The sequence below is a fragment of the Barbus barbus genome, assembly GCF_936440315.1.
Source record: "Barbus barbus genome assembly, chromosome: 43".
In the NCBI taxonomy this organism is placed as follows: Eukaryota; Metazoa; Chordata; class Actinopteri; order Cypriniformes; family Cyprinidae; genus Barbus; species Barbus barbus.
This window is the reverse complement of record NC_136721.1, coordinates 11097231-11117008: the sequence shown is the minus strand read 5'-3', so window position 1 is coordinate 11117008 and position 19778 is coordinate 11097231. Positions and strand designations below refer to the sequence as shown.

The 19778-nt window shown below is 36.2% G+C and overlaps 1 protein-coding gene and 1 pseudogene across 2 annotated transcripts; one reads left to right on the top strand and one right to left on the bottom strand.

The window, feature by feature from the left end:
• The first annotated feature begins 276 nt into the window (after positions 1 to 276).
• On the top strand, positions 277 to 10224 carry bbs1 (Bardet-Biedl syndrome 1). Its single transcript, XM_079404680.1, has 17 exons — positions 277 to 472; positions 778 to 854; positions 941 to 975; positions 1209 to 1481; positions 1594 to 1640; positions 1766 to 1804; positions 2184 to 2256; positions 2343 to 2474; positions 2633 to 2739; positions 3247 to 3367; positions 3454 to 3612; positions 3741 to 3810; positions 3888 to 4046; positions 5156 to 5289; positions 5376 to 5510; positions 5632 to 5718; positions 8403 to 10224. The coding sequence occupies exons 1-17, from the start codon at positions 441 to 443 to the stop codon at positions 8487 to 8489; spliced, it is 1767 nt and encodes a 588-aa protein (XP_079260806.1). The 5' UTR covers positions 277 to 440; the 3' UTR covers positions 8490 to 10224.
• Positions 8907 to 18923, bottom strand: LOC306862273 (calpain-1 catalytic subunit-like; annotated as a pseudogene). The gene is made up of 24 exons (XR_013786085.1): positions 18812 to 18923; positions 18198 to 18460; positions 17975 to 18045; positions 17787 to 17875; positions 17352 to 17470; positions 16450 to 16583; positions 16202 to 16370; positions 15052 to 15135; positions 14880 to 14965; positions 14686 to 14793; positions 13919 to 14072; positions 13675 to 13835; positions 13278 to 13289; positions 12894 to 13105; positions 11712 to 11751; positions 11546 to 11611; positions 11405 to 11462; positions 11156 to 11216; positions 10982 to 11054; positions 10534 to 10612; positions 10341 to 10457; positions 10133 to 10191; positions 9918 to 9991; positions 8907 to 9096 (listed from the first exon to the last, which is right to left on the bottom strand). The product of XR_013786085.1 is annotated as a calpain-1 catalytic subunit-like (transcript).
• Positions 18924 to 19778: the final 855 nt, after the last annotated feature.

Genomic DNA, 19778 nt, shown 5'->3' with positions numbered 1-19778 from the left:
GTGTTTTGTTTGTTTGCTTGTTTAGAATTCTTCGACGAACAGAAAAAAAGAAACATAAATCTTCTGTAACACTATGAATGCTGACTAAAATATCATTTTACCCTAAATTTTTGAAGCAGAACAAGTTTTCAGCTTTTATATAAATAAGAAGTGAGGCAAAGCTCCAAATCAACATATTAGAATGATTCGCGAAGAAAGTAAAATGTTATTTTAAAAATATGTTTCACTGCAAAAACACGGATCCCTTACAGTCGGAACTATTCGTTAAGATGAACTATTCCTGGCGGAAGCGTTTCGATGCAGCGCACTTAAGCTCTCCCGCTGGAGTGGTTGCCATAGGAACGAGGAAAGCCGATCTGAGGATTATAGCAGACAGTCCAAGCAGTTTGACTATCACAGCCTAAAATCATTAATAAAGAGCATTTGATATCTAATCCGTCATGTCCTCTGTTTCCCAGGAGCTGAAAGACACGTGAGTAGTTTATGCTGAATTATGAGGCTTTCTCTCGAAAATATCGCGGTAAATAACGATTGGTGTTAGCATATTGATATAGCATATATCATAGAATTTCCTTACAATTTAATAATTAATAAGTCAATTCTTTTATAATAGCAGTAGAGCTTATGTTCTGACTCTTATTTGCCCAAATATGGCGGCACAGCAGTACAATACAGAGTTGAAGTGTTTTCGAAACCAGTGCCCAGAAATGAATTCATATGCAGCGATGATTTTTTAATATGGTCTGTTTGTAGTAAGTTTTTCCTGTGCTCTTGTAGTTCAATGGCCAGCTCCAAATGGCTTGATGCTCACTATGACCCAGTCGCCAATCTATACAGCTTTTCTTCTTGCATCGGTGAGTCACTGTTGCATGAACACGTTCACTTAACGTTACATGTCTGCGGTTTCCATCAATCTCACACTTCCTGTTATTTTCCACAGCTCTTTCAGATTTGCACGGAGATGGTGATAATAAGGTGAGATGGTCTGAGAGTAATCAGTGTTGAGTATACTACTATTTAACTGTAAATAAAATAACATGCAGTTAAGTTCCCGAATTACATTCTTTTAAAATGTTACTTTTCAAGTATTTTCAGTAATCTAGAGTCTACTGTTGGAGTGATCTTTTTATACAATGTCAATAAACCATCGTTAAAAGTAGACTGGCAATAAAGAGTCATTGTAAGTGTCATGTCTGTGTGTGTACCAGCTGGTGGTGGGTGATCTTGGCACAGGAGTGTGTAACATGAAGCTAAAGGTGTACCGTGGCACTGGTCTTTTGAGTGAAAGCACCCTGCTGGACCTGCCCACTGGCCTGGTCTCCTTTCTCATGGACCTGCACGAGCCACGAACACCAGCCATCGCTGTGGCCTCCGGTCCCTTCATCTACGTCTACAAGAACCTGAGGCCCTACTTCAAGTTCACGCTGCCTAGTCTGGAGGTGAACCCTCTGGAGCAGGATGTCTGGAGTCAGGCCAAAGAGGTGAGCTGTTCTTCATCTTATACCCTATATCTCACATTCAGCTCTATGCATCATGTCATATGTGAGGCTGTTCACTGTGCTTTCATTTTACTGATTGCTTTTTGCCGCTTAGGACATGATTGATCCAATGACGCTTAAAGAGATGTTAGAAGGTTTAAGGTGAGTTACTGTATGTACTGTATTTGGGCTCTAGACCCAATGCACTGCATGGCTTGTAAAGTACAGCCCGATAAAATACATGTGGATTTTAGAGTTAAAACACTTTATTGATTCCTCTTGAACAGGGACAAAGCTGAAATTCCACTCTCTGTCAGATCACTACGGTAAAACCTCTTCCTCTCTTTTTATTTTTATATACCTCTATGGAACTTGTAGTAGTAGGAACAGAAACTGTTCCCAGATGCATGGGCTTTTTCACACATATTTTTGACGAATGAACAAACTTTAAATATTGATAATATTATTTTTGTTGTAAAATGTGTTTATTTAAAGGGATAATTCACAAGAAAATGAACATTTTCATCATGTGCTCTCTCTCATGTCATTTTAAATGTTTGTGAATTTATTTCTTCTGTGGAACATAAAATAATCTTTTTCACAATTAGTTTTTTTTTATTTAGAAAACAATCAAAGTTAGATGTATGCAACTAACATCCAGAAAAAAAAAATTTTTTTTACCTTTACCTTGTGTAAATTATTCAGGTTCCTCATGCTTGAGCCACAGGAAATGGAGAATTTCGTTCTTCTTCATAAAGAACAGCCTATACGTAGACAGGTGCCAATATCTACATATACGCAATCACACATAGACAAACAAGAACAGATGCATTAACAGGGCTTTTGTCTCTTTGTTTGTCTCAGACGGTCATTACCTGTATAGGGACGTTGAAGAAGAACATGGCAGATGAGGATGCAGTTAGCTGCCTGGTGATTGGCACAGAGAACGGTGATGTTTACATATTAGATCCAGAGGCTTTTACCATCCTCTACAAGGTCAGTACCAGCTTCATATTTGTTACACACTATATTCTTTTATTAGCGTTTGGCTTTATTCCTCTGAAGTATCATCAGAATATAAGTGACTTACTTCACATTTAGTTCTAAAGTAAGATGATTTCACCAAAAAAAAAAAATGAACTGTGTGTTTTCAGATGTCACTTCCCAGTACACCTACCCTAATGGATGTGACAGGTCAGTTTGATGTGGAGTTCCGTATCACTGTGGCGTGTCGCAACGGCAACATCTACATACTACGCAGGTAACTGAGTGAAATGCAACTTATTTAAATATTTTAAGGCTTTTCAAAACTCAACGTGCTGAGTTGAGAACGCATATGTGTGCATATAATCAGCAAAATGTAAATATAATGTGCATAAAAACAGGTCTGTATTGGCACACTTTGAGCATGCAAAATTTCTTCCGATATCGCAACGGTTGTGGCATGACGTCATGATCTGTAGCATGTAAAAATATACAATATACTCCACTTTTCTGAAAACCTGCAGCATAATTGTTTGCATTCTTTTAATTTAGATAATAGGTCACTCTGTGACTTAACAATCTATAGGTTAGATGTCAAATTTGAACAAATTGAACTTTGGAATGCAGTGAAATGCAAAAGTTTTTGCATGAGCTTGCATTTCCTGTATCCAGCACTCGCAAGCATATAAATGGAAGTCAATGGAACGAAAAATGCCCCTTAATTTGTGATAGCATGCTAAAAAAAGGCCATTATCCTCATTTTTCTATTCTTTTTATGTTAAAGGGATTCCCCGAAGCCCAAGTACTGCATTGAACTATCCTCTCACCCAGTGGGACTGGTGAGGATGGGAAAGAATGTAGTTGTAGGATGTACTCACGAGACTCTGCACGGTTACACTCAAAAGGTATGATATTTGAATCCATATCTGTCACACAAACAATAATACCTCCAGAAATGATAATTCTAAATATTATACGAAATCTTCTGTAGGGGAAAAAGCTGTGGACCACTTATTTGCCAGCCCCCGTTACCACCATGTCGCTGATGGACCTTCCCACACGAGGATTCCAGGCTGTGCTGGTGGGTCTGGCCAACTGTGAAGTACACGTGTACCGAGACAAAAATCTGGTCAGCACCATCAAAACACCAGTAAGAACCATCTTGAATTCAAAACCCAGTGACATTCAGAATCATATCTGATTTGAAGTTCCTACAACGCTGATTTTACTGCCAGAATGTTCTTGTAATCATCAGAGACTTTAATTTATGTCTTACAGGACCTAGTGACAAGCATTTGTTTCGGACGTTATGGACGGGAAGACGGCACTCTCATAATGACCACCAAAGGTAGTAAAGCATGTAGATAAAGCAGTTCAGGCCAACTATAATGGTGAACATAAAGCATTTCAAATGTCCTGATCCAGGAGGAGGTTTGATTGTGAAGATCCTCAAGAGGACAGCTGTGTTTGATGACAGGGACTCGGCCCCTGGACCTCCAATAGCCCAAAGCATTCGTCTGAATGTGCCCAAGAAGACCAAGCTGTACGTGGACCAGACCTTGAGAGAGCGTGAAAATGCCGTTGGTTAGTGATGCACCAAAATAAATTTGGTCCATAAAACACCTAAGTTGAAGGTTTTCATTTAGCCAAAAACCGAAATAGCAAAATACAGTATTGGTAATTAAATTTGGAAAACTGGGTAACTGAAGTTGGTATGTTGTTCAGGGTGTCGTGTTTTTATGTGAGAAAGTAAACCATAGAAAAGTTCTTATTAAAGCCGCCTCTCTATATTTTAGCCGAGCAAATTTTACGTCGCATATTATATACACTACCAGTCAGAAGTTAGGAATAAGATTTTTAAACTGTTTTTACAGAAGTCTCTTATGTTCACCAAAGCTGCATTTACTAAATAGAAAATGTAGTAAAAACAGAAATATTGTAAAAATATTACATATACTGTTTTAATATATTTGAAATGTAATTTATTCCTGTGATTTTTGAACAGCCATTACTTCCGTCTTCAGTGTGACTTGATCCTTCAGAAATCATATCTCTAATATTCTTATTTTATGCTCATTTATGATTGGTTATTGGTACTCCGTTATTAATAGGGTTTCTTATTATCAATGTCGAAAAAAAAATGTTCTTGTTATTTTTTTGGAAACTACAAAAGTCAGGATTCTTTGATGAATAAAAATAAATAAATTCTGCTTGTTTATTATTTTTGAGGAAACCACAAAAGTCAGGATTCTCTGCTGAATAAAAATAAATTCTTTAACAATATTGTGTGTATATATATATATATATATATATATATATATATATATATATATTACACCAAAATTTGAATAGTAGTGTATTATGGTATCAACAAAAATATTGAGCAGCAAAAACTGATTTCAACATTGATAATAATAAGAATGAATAATATTTCCTGAGCACCAAATCACCATATTGGAAGATGGAAGGATCATATATGGAAGGATCATGTCACACTGAAACTGGACCGACGGCTGCTGAAACTTTAGCTTTGCTATCACAGGAATAAATGACATTTTAAAATCTATTCAAATAGAAAACAGTTTTTTAAATTGTAATATTTTACAATATTGCTATTTTACTGTATTTTTCATCAAATAAATGCAGCCAAAACCTGAAAGTTAATCAGAATTTTGTTGTCTTTTTCTATGCAGCCATGCACCGAGCTTTTCAGATGGACCTGAGCAGGCTGCGTCTCGCTGCAGCACGGGCCTATGTCAAAGCTCTGGAGTCCAGCCTCACGCCCATGTCGGCGAGTCTGACCGAGCCGCTCAAGATGAATGCTGTGGTGAGTTGAGCAATTCTGAATGTGCTAACAAGATGACACCAGAAGGCCGATACCCATCTCAACTTCTGCTTCCTGTTTCTGCAAAGGTTCAAGGGTTGGGCCCATCCTTCAAGCTCACGCTGAACATCCAGAACACTGCAGCGTGCCGTCCGGTCATGAACCTTGCCATCAGCTTTCTGTACGATGAAAATTTGTACAGCATGAGGACGGCCTTTTTCAAGGTGACCTCAGCTGAGCAGTTTCATGAGCATTATTCCTTCTCTATACAAGCAGATTTTTAAATGTGTAGTTATTGAAGAGAAAACACTTTACTGGTAACAGTGAATTGTTTTGTGTCTTTAGATCCCCCTACTGGTTCCAGGGCTGAATTACCCCATTGACACTTTTGTGGAGTGCTTGAGTGACAAAGGCATCTCTGACATCATCAAAGTGAGACTCTCACCTATTCAGAACATCCATGCAGCATTTCTATTCAGAATAGCTAGTTTGTGTACTATGAAAAACATGCAAATTGAAAACTCAGATGAATTATATGCACACAGCAGATCACAATATACTAAAATTGTCCCAAAATGTTTAGACAAAATAGAATGAACCATTTTTATTTACAGAATGATAACTAGACACTGCTCCCACACATATGAAATCCAAAATGACAGTAAAGACTTCTATAATGTTCTATGCTGTCCTTTTAAACTTTCTATCCAAGTAATCCTGGAAAAATTGTTTTACAGTTTCAACAGAAAATATAAAGCAGCACAACTTTTTTAACATTGATATTAAAAAATTGGGTACCAGTTTATATTAGGTGGCCTTAACTACTATGCATTTACATCAAAAAATAAATACAATGCACTTATAGTGTTCATATTGTATTGCAAAACACTTTTGCTGTTATTGAGGTGGGATTATGGGTAAGGTTAGGGACAGGTTTGGTGGTATGGGTAGGTGTTACCGTTCACCAGAGCGACCTCGCACTGAACGCTCATTGTTTGCATGTGTCATTGTTTTCTAATAGAATAAATGAAACGGGACAAAGTTAATCTTGACAAACTATATATCATTCTGAGGGTCTAAGCCTCAAGCATCGACGACAGATCGCTGTTTTTCGATGGAAAGCTTATAAGGAATGAGTGGCACAAATTTGCTACATTTGTGTAAGCAGTACACATCCAAACACGCAGAGTAAAAAAGCCGTACGTACCTTTATCATTGTAATAACGAGTCACAAACGCGTCCACTGCTGAAATCCCAGTTTAGTTAAGAGAGGTAAGGGTCCACAGAACAACATCCCAGCGAGCACTTTTAGTCCAGCGAAACAATAACGTTGTAATAAGGATGAATATTCCTTTGTTTACGTTTCATTTCTTCAGAGAGTTATTGATCGCGTCCGTTATGGAATAAATTACGCTCAAAAACAGCGCCTTGGTGGTAAAAAAAAACAACATGGTGTTGCAGCATACGGTTTTACAAACATAATGAGACCGTCTACGGAAAAAAAAAGTCTCAGAAAAGCGGAATATAGATTATTTGAATTTGGCGCTCCCTCCTGAAAGCGTGACGCAGCTGTGACACGCACGCTGTCATCTGAGCGGGGCGTAACTTAGCGATCTGCTTTATCCATAAAAAACAGTTTTTTTTTCTTCTACATTTTTTATGTGTGTGTGTGTATTGTGTGGGGAATGTGGCCGTGTCTGCATGATTATAATATGTATGGACGCACATCAGCGTGTTTATTAGCGACTCTATGACGGCTATCATTGTGATTCATTGATCAGCTATTATTGATTATATGGCCCATCTGTATGATTATCATCTGAATGGAAGCACATCAGCGTGTGTTTACTGACTCTATGACCATGTCTGGCAATATCACTTCACGTCTGGCAGTGATATTTATCATTGTAATTACGAATAACGAAGAATACTTCAGTATACATACTATATACAAAGCATTTTTTTCCCTTTTTTATTACTCAAATAATTATTTTTGTATTTTTTAGTGCTCAAATAAATCTGTCTATTATTTTATAATTGAAAAACTATGCAGGAACATGTATAATGACTAAAATAGCTTGTATAATTCTGCAATCCATTTGGTGGTTATTTTTCCTCAAACAGGGGGGTGGGGGGGACTATAAATAGTTTCTGAAAAAATATTGCAGGAATCTCATTTTTCATGGTATCTTCTTCAAATTTGAAATATGAACTCATGAGACACATGGCTTTCGATCCATTACTTTTCTGGATTGCTCCAGGACTTATTTCATGTATTTGTATATGAAATAAAAAAACATTCAGTGTGGAAAAATATTTTTCAAGGCACGTCAGTGCCTATAACTTTTTATCTTTTTGAGCATTATCAACTCTGGATGATAGATAGTAAAGCCCAGAGTCTCTTCTTTCCAAAGATACCTAATTTGTTTGTGTAAGCACACTTTGTCACAAACTGTTACCATTTTAATTTAGGTAGGTTATTTTCACCTGCGAGGCCACAAATGGGGGTGAAGGTTAACAGGTGGGTGGGTTAAGGTGTAAGGGATGGGTCAACAGTGTAATTATAAATGTAATTACAGGTGTAATTACATATAGGTATGTTTACAAATAGAAGTACAATGTAAGAACATGTATGTATACAATAAGTGCATTGTATCAAATTATTAATTTAAATGTATGTACATGTAGTTAAGGCCAACTGATATAAACTGGGTCCAAAAATTGCATTTCAGCATTTTAAAATCATTTCTAAAGGATCATGTGACACTGAGGACTGAAAATTCGAAAACATAAAAAACCTTAAAAATATTGAATTATACACTATGGAAAATATATAAATATGTATGAGAAATATATTACCATAAATAATAAAACATTGTTTATCTAAAATGCTGTGGCATAAATCATCTATTCACAATAAATGTGCTCAGTCTTTTGCTTGAAACTGAAAATTCTGTGATCACTCACCCACCCAGATGGGTTCTGCCACCAGTCAAAAAATAGGAGCCTGACACCCCTATACAGTCCCATGATGCAAACCATAAATGTTGATTGCTGTACAACAAGCTCTCTGCATGAAATCAAGCAGCTGTTTGATGTTACGTGTCTGATTTCAGGTGTTTGTGCTGAGGGAAGGAAAGAGTGCTCCTCTCCTCACCGCCCACATCAACATGCCTGTGAGTGAAGGACTTGCACTCAACTGAGAGCGAATCAGAAACGTCTAGTTGAGCTTCACAGGCGTCTTCAACTCTTGCTGTGCTCCTAGCAGCAGTTAGGCTTCTCCACAGAGCTGCCTGGAATGGAGAGCTTTCCATCACAGGAGTTAAAAGAAGCTTGCGCTGGCCATAGAGCCGGTGCTTCCTGTAGCTTAGATCAGGACTGAGGGAGGCGTGTCCCCATAGGTAATACCTCTGTACTTTTGTGGCTAGTGACTGGAGCGTTTGATTGACAGCTGTGAGGCCTAGCGCTCCATAGGTCATATAGTTTGGATGTAAGAGACGTTCCTGATGTTTACTTGTGGTAGTCATGTATATTCTTGATGTAATGATCACACACTTTATAACGCAATTGTGAGGCTTTATTTTAATATATATTGAGAATCATTGCATTATCAAGTCTGTTCAAGGCAATGTGGTAAGAAAAAGATTATTCACTACTTTTAAAGCACATACATGAAAGTAAACAAGGCACAAGGGTAAAAGGTCACAGGAGATGATCTCAGCATAGAGTCTGGATACTGACCAATCCTGCCTTAGCAACTTCTCCATATTATCAGATAGTCCTAAGCGTTTGCTCTTCTCTTCTGTATGTCTATGGAAGTGTTTAGATAAAATTGTTTAAAATTATTCGGGTTTACAGGTAATATAATTTTTCCAAATCTTTACGAGAAAAAGCTGAGCATTAATAACCAAGAGGGGCGGGGCTTAGAGAATGGTCAGTTCATTCTTTCTCTATTTCACAGTACTTTTCTACACTACAGTGACGAACATTTAACTTTTCTTAGGCCCAGATACTATTTTTGTCAAAATACTTTTTGCATGCATGTAAACTTTATATACATTACCAAAAGTTTGGGGTCAGAAGAATTTTTTTGTGTGTTTTTGAAAAAAAGTCTCATGCTCATCAAGAAAGCATTTATTTGATAAAAAATACAATAAAAACAGTAATATTGTGAAATAATATTACAATTTAAAAGAACTGCTTTCTTTTTAAAAAAATAAAAAAATGTAATATATCCTTTGATGGGAAAGCTGGATTTTCAGCAGCCATTAGAAATCATTCTTATATGCTGATTTGGTGCTCGTATTATTATGAATGTTGAAACAGTTTGCAGTATTCTATGAAGAATGTCAAGTATAAAATAACAGCATTTATATTGAAATTATTACTGTCACTTTTGACCAGTTTAGGCATCCTTACTGAATAGAAGTATTAACCTATTTAAAAAAATCTTTCTGACCCCAAACGTTTGAATTCTAGTGTAAACAAACATTGCTTTTTCTGAGTATATTCTGTTGGCCGTTTCATCTCGATGTTTGCTTTTCTTTCCTTTCATGCCGAATGAAAACTGCATTCATCATGTCTTGTATCTGATACTATTATGAATTCCTTATTGTCAATCATTTACCCACTTCATGAATACTACTGAGGTTACAGGAGGCATGTAGTAAAGACAGAGGAAGCACTGAGGAAGAGGAACATCCATCTAAGTAAACATAGTGAGAGTGATCCACTAAGAAGAAAGGAAGAAAACAAGATGTTGCAAACATACATTACTGGACCACAGAGAGACAAGGAAGCATCTGCTATTGAAATTTCTAATTACTAATGAGCAGTTAAGACCAACCTGGGTGAAGCTGAAGGATACAAATCCATCTTCATCAGTGTCCATTGTTTTAAAAGTTTCTGTTGGAATAAAAAGTGAACTCTTAACATATCTAATCCTATTTTACCAAACATTTGTCTTGATGCTACACTGAATTTGTGAGGAGTTTTAGGAATTACACTGTAAAAGTTGCCATAAAAAGATGGTGTTTTCTACTTGGCACACTTACTGAACATAGTCTCCAGACGAATCAGACAAGACACAAAGCTATCAAAGTCCACGTTGAGATCTGGCTTTGCATAGCGTAGGATTATCAGCTGGAACAAGTTGTTGGTCAACTTGAAGCCTTAAGTTCAAAAAGTCTGCATAAACATAATATACCACAGTAATTATTGATGTTGTGCTATTTAAAGAGCAGATACCTGCTGATTCTAGTGCCAGACGCATTTCATAAGAGTTCATTGTGCCGGACTTGTCCAAGTCAAACCTCCTAAACACCGCCTAGCGAATTATTGAAGGACAAAAAACAAAACATTAATGTTTGTACTATCATTCAAACGTTTGGAGTCTGTATGATTTTTAATATTTTTGAAACAAGTTTCTTATGCTCACCATGGCTGCATTTATTTGATTAAAAAAATACAGTAAAAACAGCAATGGTTTGAAATATTACAATTTCAAATATATGTTGAATATATGTTTATAATTTATGAATTTTCAGCAGTCATTCAGCATCACATTATCCTTCAGAAATCATTCTAATATTCTGATTTGCTGCTCAAGAAACATTTCTTATAATTAACAGTGTTGAAAAAGAACAGCATTTATTAAAATAGAAATTTTTTGCAAGCATAAAATGTTACCACTGACAAGATATCGTTTGGTCTTCTCCCAGAGCACATGGAAGTCTGTCAGTCCCAGCTTTCCAGTGCCAGTTGTCTTCATGGCAAGTCAAGGATTGACCAAGACTTCCATTCACAGCATGATATATTAAAAAGGACCACAAATGCTAACATTCTTGAGTGTGGAGTTTTCAAAGGATACATAAGAGTGATCATGCCTCGACAGGCCTCTTTGTCAAATCCATCTGTCTTTATATCTTTATCTGTAAGAAGAACAATCATAAGGGCATTTTGAACATCAGTTGGTGCCTGTCAGGGAATTTTACTTGTTAAATATGACTTTATTTGCAGCATAATGTTGCAGCATAATGTAAATGAATGTTGTCATTTACCACAGAACATAATTGTGAAACCAATGAAATTTCCTTTACTTGTCCGTAAGCACACTCACGTTTGCCAACAACCCGGTTCAGAATCATCTGGAGTTTCGACACATTGATTTCCATTTCCTGTTGACCAGAGTGAAAGAGTCAATCAAGCTATTGGGCACTACAGCAAACCATGAAATCCTCCCACTTCCTGCTGTCTTACCAGCCCCTGCCAGCTTTGCGAAAAGCGCCTTGAAGCCCTCGTCAATTTCGCTCTCCTGGAGCGCAGGCTGCCATAGAAACAACACATTATTCAGCAGCAAAACTTCTCAGGATGCATCTGTGCGCAGTACTGTTTGCGCAGTAAAAAATTGTTACAGGAAAACTCACCTCCTCAGGTACATCTGCTGAAATTTCATCATCTAGCTCCCTATAGAGAAAAAAAATCTTATTTTCTCTCAGCTGTTTTAATGTGCTATTTTAATATAATATTAACCAAATTCAACAAAATTTCAATTATATTTCTACAAATTTTGAATATTTATTAATGCTCTGTTAAGATATTACAATAACCAAATTCGATCATATTTTCAATTGTTTATGTCTCTAACCATTTAGAATATTTATTAATGCTCCATTAAAAAATGAATATATTAAACAAATTCAAACTTTCATTTATTTATATTGCTAATCATTTTGAATATTTATGAATGCTCTGTAGAATATTATATTAAACAAATGTGAATTTTTTTTCAATTGTTTTTATCTCTAACCATTTTTAATATTAATGCTCCTTTAATAAATAGTATATTAAACAAATTCAAACAAATTTCCATTTATTTATATTGCTAATCATTTGGAATATGTATTAATGCTCTGTAAAACATATACTAACCAAATTCAAAATTATATTTCTAACAATTTTTAATATTTATTAATGCTCTGTAAAAATTTGATGTTAACCAAATTCAACCAAATCTTCAATTGTTCATAACTCTAAACCAAATTTTAATATTTATTAATGCTCCAATAAAACTATTATATTACACAAATTCAAACAAATTTATATTGCTAATCATTTAGAATATTTATTAATGCTCTGTAAAATTATATGAACCAAATTCGATCAAATTTGCATCTATTTATATTTCTAACCATTTTGAATATTTATTAATGCTCCATTAAAAACATGATCTTAATCCAATTCAATGAAAGTTTGAATTATTTTAATGAACTATAATATATTTAATAGCCATTTTTAATATATATTAATGTTCTGTTTGAATAAAACAAGGGAAAGGGAAAGGGAAAGGGAAAGGGAATGGTGTGTGGCCAAGTATGGTGACCCATACTCAGAATTTGTGCTCTGCATTTAACCCATCCAAGTGCACACACAGTACACACCGGAGCAGTGGGCAGCCATTGCTACGGCGCCCGGGGAGCAGTTGAGGGTTCGGTGCCTTGCTCAAGGGTCTCACCTCAGTCGTGGTATTGAGGGTGGAGAGAGTGTTGGTTATTCACTCCCCCATCTACTTTTACAATACATACACAAACAAACATTTAGTCACTCACTGAGAGTCAGCAGCCTTTTCTGAGAAGACCCTCAGCACAAAGTCTCCTTCTTTCTGGGGCTCAAAGGTGGAGGGGACGATGATATATTCCCCTGCTGGCAAGCAGAAACGCGAGCTCACCTCTCGAAGGTTGATGAAGAGCTCAGAACGAGCGCTGGACGTGTGGGTGAGGAAAAAATCACGCTTCAGATGCACACCCACCCGGCCCAGATACTGACAGGAGAGGAAATTCAGATCACTACACACTGTACTGTAAATGTGTTCAGCTAACTGACCATGTGCAGGATCTCCCAGTGGTAGGCTACCTAAAACTGACTGATAACAAATGGTTTACCGACGTTAAACAATGCTGATCAGATTCATTTATCTGGCACACATCTCATACCTCTTCAGGGACCTGCAAGATTCAGAAATAAAGTTTAGAAACATTACTAATTAATAATAAATATGCATAGTTTAGTTTTTCTTTATAGCAATATCCTATAATATTTGTTATTTCCAGAAACATAGGGAACACTGGGGCTAGTTGTCACACTTTTTAGTAAATATTTCTCAAATTGAGTTTATTTATTGAAAAAAGTCTGTATAAAACATCTTAAAGCCATATAGTCGGTGAGATAAAGAATATGTGACAACTTGCCCCAGTCTCCTCTATAATAGGTACAAATATTTCTTAAAAATAATTCATTCTAGGTATGTAGAAAGCATGTAGAAGCTGACTGATTCTGATGAACAGATACATATTCAACCCTATTAAATTGCATATCAAATTCGTTTTCTACCTCATAAACGGCAAATCCTATCGTTTCCATGTCTTTGCCCTCCCGACGTAACTTCCTGCGATTCTTCTGCATCAGGGCCACTAGAAAAGTGCAGTCTTCTTGACTCTCAGTATCTGGTTCCTTCAAGACTATTTTAAACTGGGGATTGATCCAAAATGTTGCTGTGTAGAGAGAAATAGACTTTACTCTGAGAGTCTCTCATGTCAGCTCACAAGCATCTTGCAGACTTTGGTAAGGAACGTGCCTGGATAATTCCTGCAGCCGCCAGCAGTGCTTCCTCTTCTCCATTCACCAGGATACAGGGATGTGTTCCACTTCTTCACCTTGCTGCTCTGTAGCGCATCCGGCGTCAGGTTACAGATCTCTACTGTAGTCTGCTGAACTCTCGCATGAAGTCACTGAATCATACTCATATAAAAAGCCTGAAGGTATAGTTCAGAAAGTTTTTTGCTAAATGTTTCTGTGCTTTCAATGGACAATGTTTCCCTCTGAATTTTATTATATGGAAAAAAAACAGCTGAAACATTCTTCAAAATAGCTTCTTTTGTGTTGCACAGAATAAAGTCATACAGGGTGAGTATATGATGACACAACTTTCATGCCATAGATGTCCTTGCTGAGCTTTGCTGAGCAAAGATTTATTGCGATTAATTGCATCCAAAATAAACGCTTTTGTGTACATAGTATATGTGTGTGTACTGTGTATATTTATTATGTTTATATAAATAAACACACATGCATGTATATATTTAAGAAAAATTTTATGTTTATATATTAAATATATTTATATATATATAATATGATTATAAATATATACTGTATGTGTGTGTCTTTATAATAAATATACACAGTACACACATATATTATCTAACAAAAAGATAATATATTTATTTTGGATGCGATTAATCTTTGCCCAGCACATATTTCTTTATTTATTAAGCATATTCCTACTTAATTCACCACCTATTTAACTAGTTAACAAGTAATATGTGAATAAGGAACTAATTACACTGATATATAAAGAATAATGCAAGAAACACGTACCAGAATTCTCCATCTTCTTGGCAGTTGTGCAGACGGGACCTTACAGACGGGTCAATTTCTCGCCATTCCCTTGACCTGAATCGACAGACGGTGATAGTAGTCAACAAATCTATCTGATATTATTTTAAGAATAATTTCCCCCATCTTCACATCATTCTCACTCATCACTCCAGGGTCCCGTCCACTCCACCTCTCCCCAAGGGTTTCTGATGCGCAGCAGCTTTGTGAGCTTTCCTCTGTACTCCACCTGGCCAACAGATGTACAATAATGGGAACAATAATGAGCTGTCTGTAATTGGTTGAGTTTTTTGTCAATCAAAATGCAGCACTCACCTCTTCCACTCCAGTAATAGAGTATGCGTGGCCTTTCACCAGTTTTTTAAAGGTGATCGCCTCCATGTCAAAGAAACTTGTAAACTGAAAGTGAATATAAAATAAACTTTAGTACTTCTGAATATATTAGTATCAATCAACCCAAATGTGAGAATATATATAAGTTTGGTAAGCATCTACCCTGCTGGTAGATTACACCATTTAAACCAAAAATCTTTAGGTCACACTTGTTAACTATTAACTATGACTTTTCCCTCAATAAATTCTTAATTTGCTGCTTATTAATAGTTAGTAAGGTAGTTGTTAAGTTTAGGTTTTGGGTAGGATTAGGAATAAGGTCGCATAGAATAAGGCATTAATATGTGCTTAATTAGTACTAATACATGGCTAATATTCTAGTAATATGCATGCTAATAAGCAACTAATAGACGTAACCATAAAATAAAGTGTTACCAAGCTTTATATGACTAAGTATCAAAAAAGTATTATTATATTATACATATGTTTATATTATATAAAAACATTTATGTTACTACATGTTTATATTAATAAATTTTTCTAACAAGTGGTTTGGAAGTGATGGATATTATATTATATTTATTATATCATATCATATCATTATCCCATGATCCTACGTAGAACAAGTGATTTGGAAGATGGATGGATGGATATTCTATTCTATTATTATCCCGTGGCCCTAGATCAGATATTAAAAACCTAATATTAAACAAATTAAATCAAATCTGAATTTATTTTAATTGTTTACTTATTCCTGAATCCCCCCCCCCCACACAATTTTAATTACACACAAAATGTAATTACAATTTTAATTAAAATTTCAACATATGCATTAAAATGGTTACAAATATTAATATTTCACATGTGTATACATTCAATTGAAAATTCTACATGAAACAAATTCAATAATAATTTAAAATGTAATATTTCTATTTTGAATAGTGGATGAAAGTGAAAGTGGTTTGGAAGGCTATTTTGCATGGATATTATATTATATTATATTTATTACTGATTGTATTATATTATTACATTTATTGTAGGGATTTAAAAAGTTAGATTTTTCCCTGACTTTCCCAAGCTTTCTCTAGATACAGGAACTTTGACTTAGATTACGTTGTTCCTGAGCACTAACATCTATGGAGCAGCCCATCAGGGAGCCTCTCTCCACAGCTCTTCTGATGATGCTGAAGAGGTTGGGAGGAGGTTTTTTCAGCTCATACATCTCTGTCACTCCACCGGTGAAATCCTCAAACCCCTCAGACGTGGAGCCTCCAGATAGAGCCTCATAGCAGCCGTTCAACCTGCCACATTCATAACAAACTCATTACACAAGCCTCAGACTCATCCTGGTCAGGAGACTATCTTTGAAAGCCCTCTTACTTTGCATATGCCTTCTCCACCAGGGCGCTCCAGAACTCCGCTCCCTCAGCTGAGTGGACGAAAAGTAGTTTCCCATCTCTGACAGGCAGCCGGTCATCAATCACCACATCCACCCAGTCCCCGAACTGCCAAAACTAGAAAATCCAATAGTAAACATACTTTCTGAATTCACATCACAATTATTATAATTAAAAAGACGAATATGCAATAACAATTTGTGCATTTCTCTTCCTATGTAAACATTAGTATACTAGATGCTGCTGGCTGTACTCCAAGTCTCTCTGCAGCACTAATGCTCTGAACATTATAAGCATTCACTGAGTGACTGAGCCTAAATGACTCCTGGCTGGAGAACAGAAGAGGAATTTGGCAGAGGCGAGGTAAATGTGGCCATTTCATTTTCTGGGTGAGGCCTGTATATATAGTCATTGCAGCAGACAGGGTGGGCTGACGTTTAGGGACTGTTGCTTAATGTAGATCTGCTGAGCTATGGAGAATCAAATGGAAGTGGAGAGATCGGTTTACACGCTGCATTGAAGGGAATGACATGTCTGGGATTTTTCACAAAACCAGGGTTTGGGCAATGTGGCAGAAAATTAACTAATGGTTCTAAATTTATTTGCTTAAATACTTAAATACTAAAATATCTATTTTCTTGTGTGGCCGAGGGCATAGATTACCTTTATCTACATCTATCTATCTTTCCTTTATAATTAACTGTCCATATATTTAAAGGTGCACTCAGTAATGTGGCTAGTAATAGGATTACTATGATTAAAATTGTAATTGTAATATATATTTCTGCATAAATATATAAATGTATTCATATACATTTATATATTAACTATAAAAGTTATATAATAATGTTAAATAGAAAAACAAATCTGTGTGTATAGTGTTACCTGGAAGTGAAAGATTCCAGCATATTGTTGATGGAAGCTCTGGCCATGAGGCACTACCCGATGCAGCAAGGGTTCATTGAGGGTAAGGCACGCAATGGCTGCCAGCAGCCAACAATCACCTACAATCAGTATATTAAACATGATTGCATTATTAATATTAAACACAACAATTTGCACCACTGAACTAAACTGAATCAATACTGAGCGGAATTGAGCTGATCAATGACAGTATAATCATCTACAGTATAGCTGAACTGAGTTTGAATTATAAATAATGAACTTTGCAATATTCACACTGTTATTGAACTAAACTGAATCAACATTGAACAAAACCGAGCTGAATAATAACACAATTGTCTTTTCAGAACAGATGAAAAAAAAACTTTTTTTATTTTGTGGCGGGAACACATCAGTTTTAGTAAATGCTCATTTTACCTAGAGCTCCTTGGCAGATGTCTGTGCGTGTGGCCCCATCTACGATAAAGTGTGGGTCAGTGCAGAACTCTGGGGTACACAGAGAAGACCTATGGGTCAGACAGGGCATAGAAATGACTGGGACATCATCACTGCTTCATAGATTGACAGAGATAACAGATGTTGATCAACCAGTGTTACCTTTTTACTGTGTTATATTATTTTGCAAGTAAAGAGCGCTATAGGTGAGTAAATGATGACAGAATTTTAATAATTTCATCTGATTATGCAAATGTAAATATGTGAGCAAATACTTCGCACATTTATGTATGCTAGTTTATTTTACGCTTATGCATCTTAGGTTTTTGCTCTTACTAGGGTTCAAACAGTGCCCCGCAATACAAACTCTCCAGTTTATTCCAATGTTCTCACCGTGGGCCTCATCCAATGAACACCTTTGGTTTTTGCAGAGCCGGGGCCCAACTCCTTGAATCCTAAAGAAGACTGCTGAGCTGGGAATGTTTCATCCTCAAACAGACATCCAGTCTGAAGGCAGCGGGCACGCAAGGTTTCAAAATCTTGGCCCAAGAACTTCAGGGCCATATTGTTCTGACCCAATCCCTCATTTCTATCCCATTCGCTCCTCAAACGAGCAGCGACCCCTGTGGCACAAATTGGCTCCATCTAGGACAGAACTGTCAGAGAGACCACCAAAAATATGGATCACTGCTGCATCAACACACATTAGGTCAAAGTCATTTTCTATATTTTACAAAAAAAAAAAAAACATATCAGTCACATATTATTATTTATGTATTTATTTATTATTAGCATTTCTACCCCCCAAAATTAACTATTTACAAGCAGATGTAATGTAATATCCTTTCTCTCAGTATGTTTATATGGTTAGTGGTTAAATATAACACACATACAGGCTGCTACTGTTGTTGCCAACCACTCATAATGAGAGTGAAAACATTTGACAACCTCAAAATACAAACTTTGCAATCTAGGCTTTTACTAAGTGTAAAAGTATTATACATTACCTTAAAATGGCACTCTTCAAGATACGAGTATGCTTGCAATGAGTCTTGCTCAGTGAGCTAACATATCATATTAGACTTTGTCCCAGCGTGTGAGGGACTGCAGTGGCCGTGTGTGACTATTTACTATGAGATGAGCGGTTATATTCCTCTAGAGGGCGCAAGGAGACTCAAAAAGCAGAATCCTGCATTGAAATGCATTATTGATATTTCATACTAGAGACATTTTTACCTTAATATGTTTATATTATAGTTTAGTCTAGAAATTCCAAGCACTGATACATGACATACTGAGATAAATCGCCCGAAGTAACCTCTATAAAATATTTTTTTTTCCCCTCCACACTATGCAGTGAAAAACCAGACGACTGTGATTGGTCCATCTTGATATCGCAGAGAAAAGTAACAGATCACATGTGCCACATGTGCGCATATAGGCAATTTTTCTTAAAGGACTTAGGCAACAGTGTTGCGGCAGGAGGGGTAGTTTTATGAATTCTACATTTTTATTTTTCTTAATAATTTAATGTCACACTTACCGAAAATATAAAAACAGTGCTTGACTATGAATTGGGCATTATAAAACGCCTTCTACTTTGGAATATGATCCAATAAAATGTTTCTTAATTCCCAAAAGAGGGCAGCAAAGAGCTGCAATAATGTGACTGTCACCTGATTGTAGTTTTAAATGACCCATATTTACAACCTACAGGGACATACATGCGCGCGCGCGCACACACACACACACACACACAGACAGAGAGAGAGAGAGAATTAGAAGCATCTTGTCCTTTGATGGAGAGCTCGTTTATCAGCAGTCTTCAGAGCTATGTTAGATTTTGTGCATAAAAGGAAACAACATCCTACATGTGTTTGATTCTGGTGTCTGATTACTGTAGGCTATATAAGAGATCACATCAGAACAGACTAAAACAAACATACATTTAACTCAGTCCTGTTTTGTCCTTGA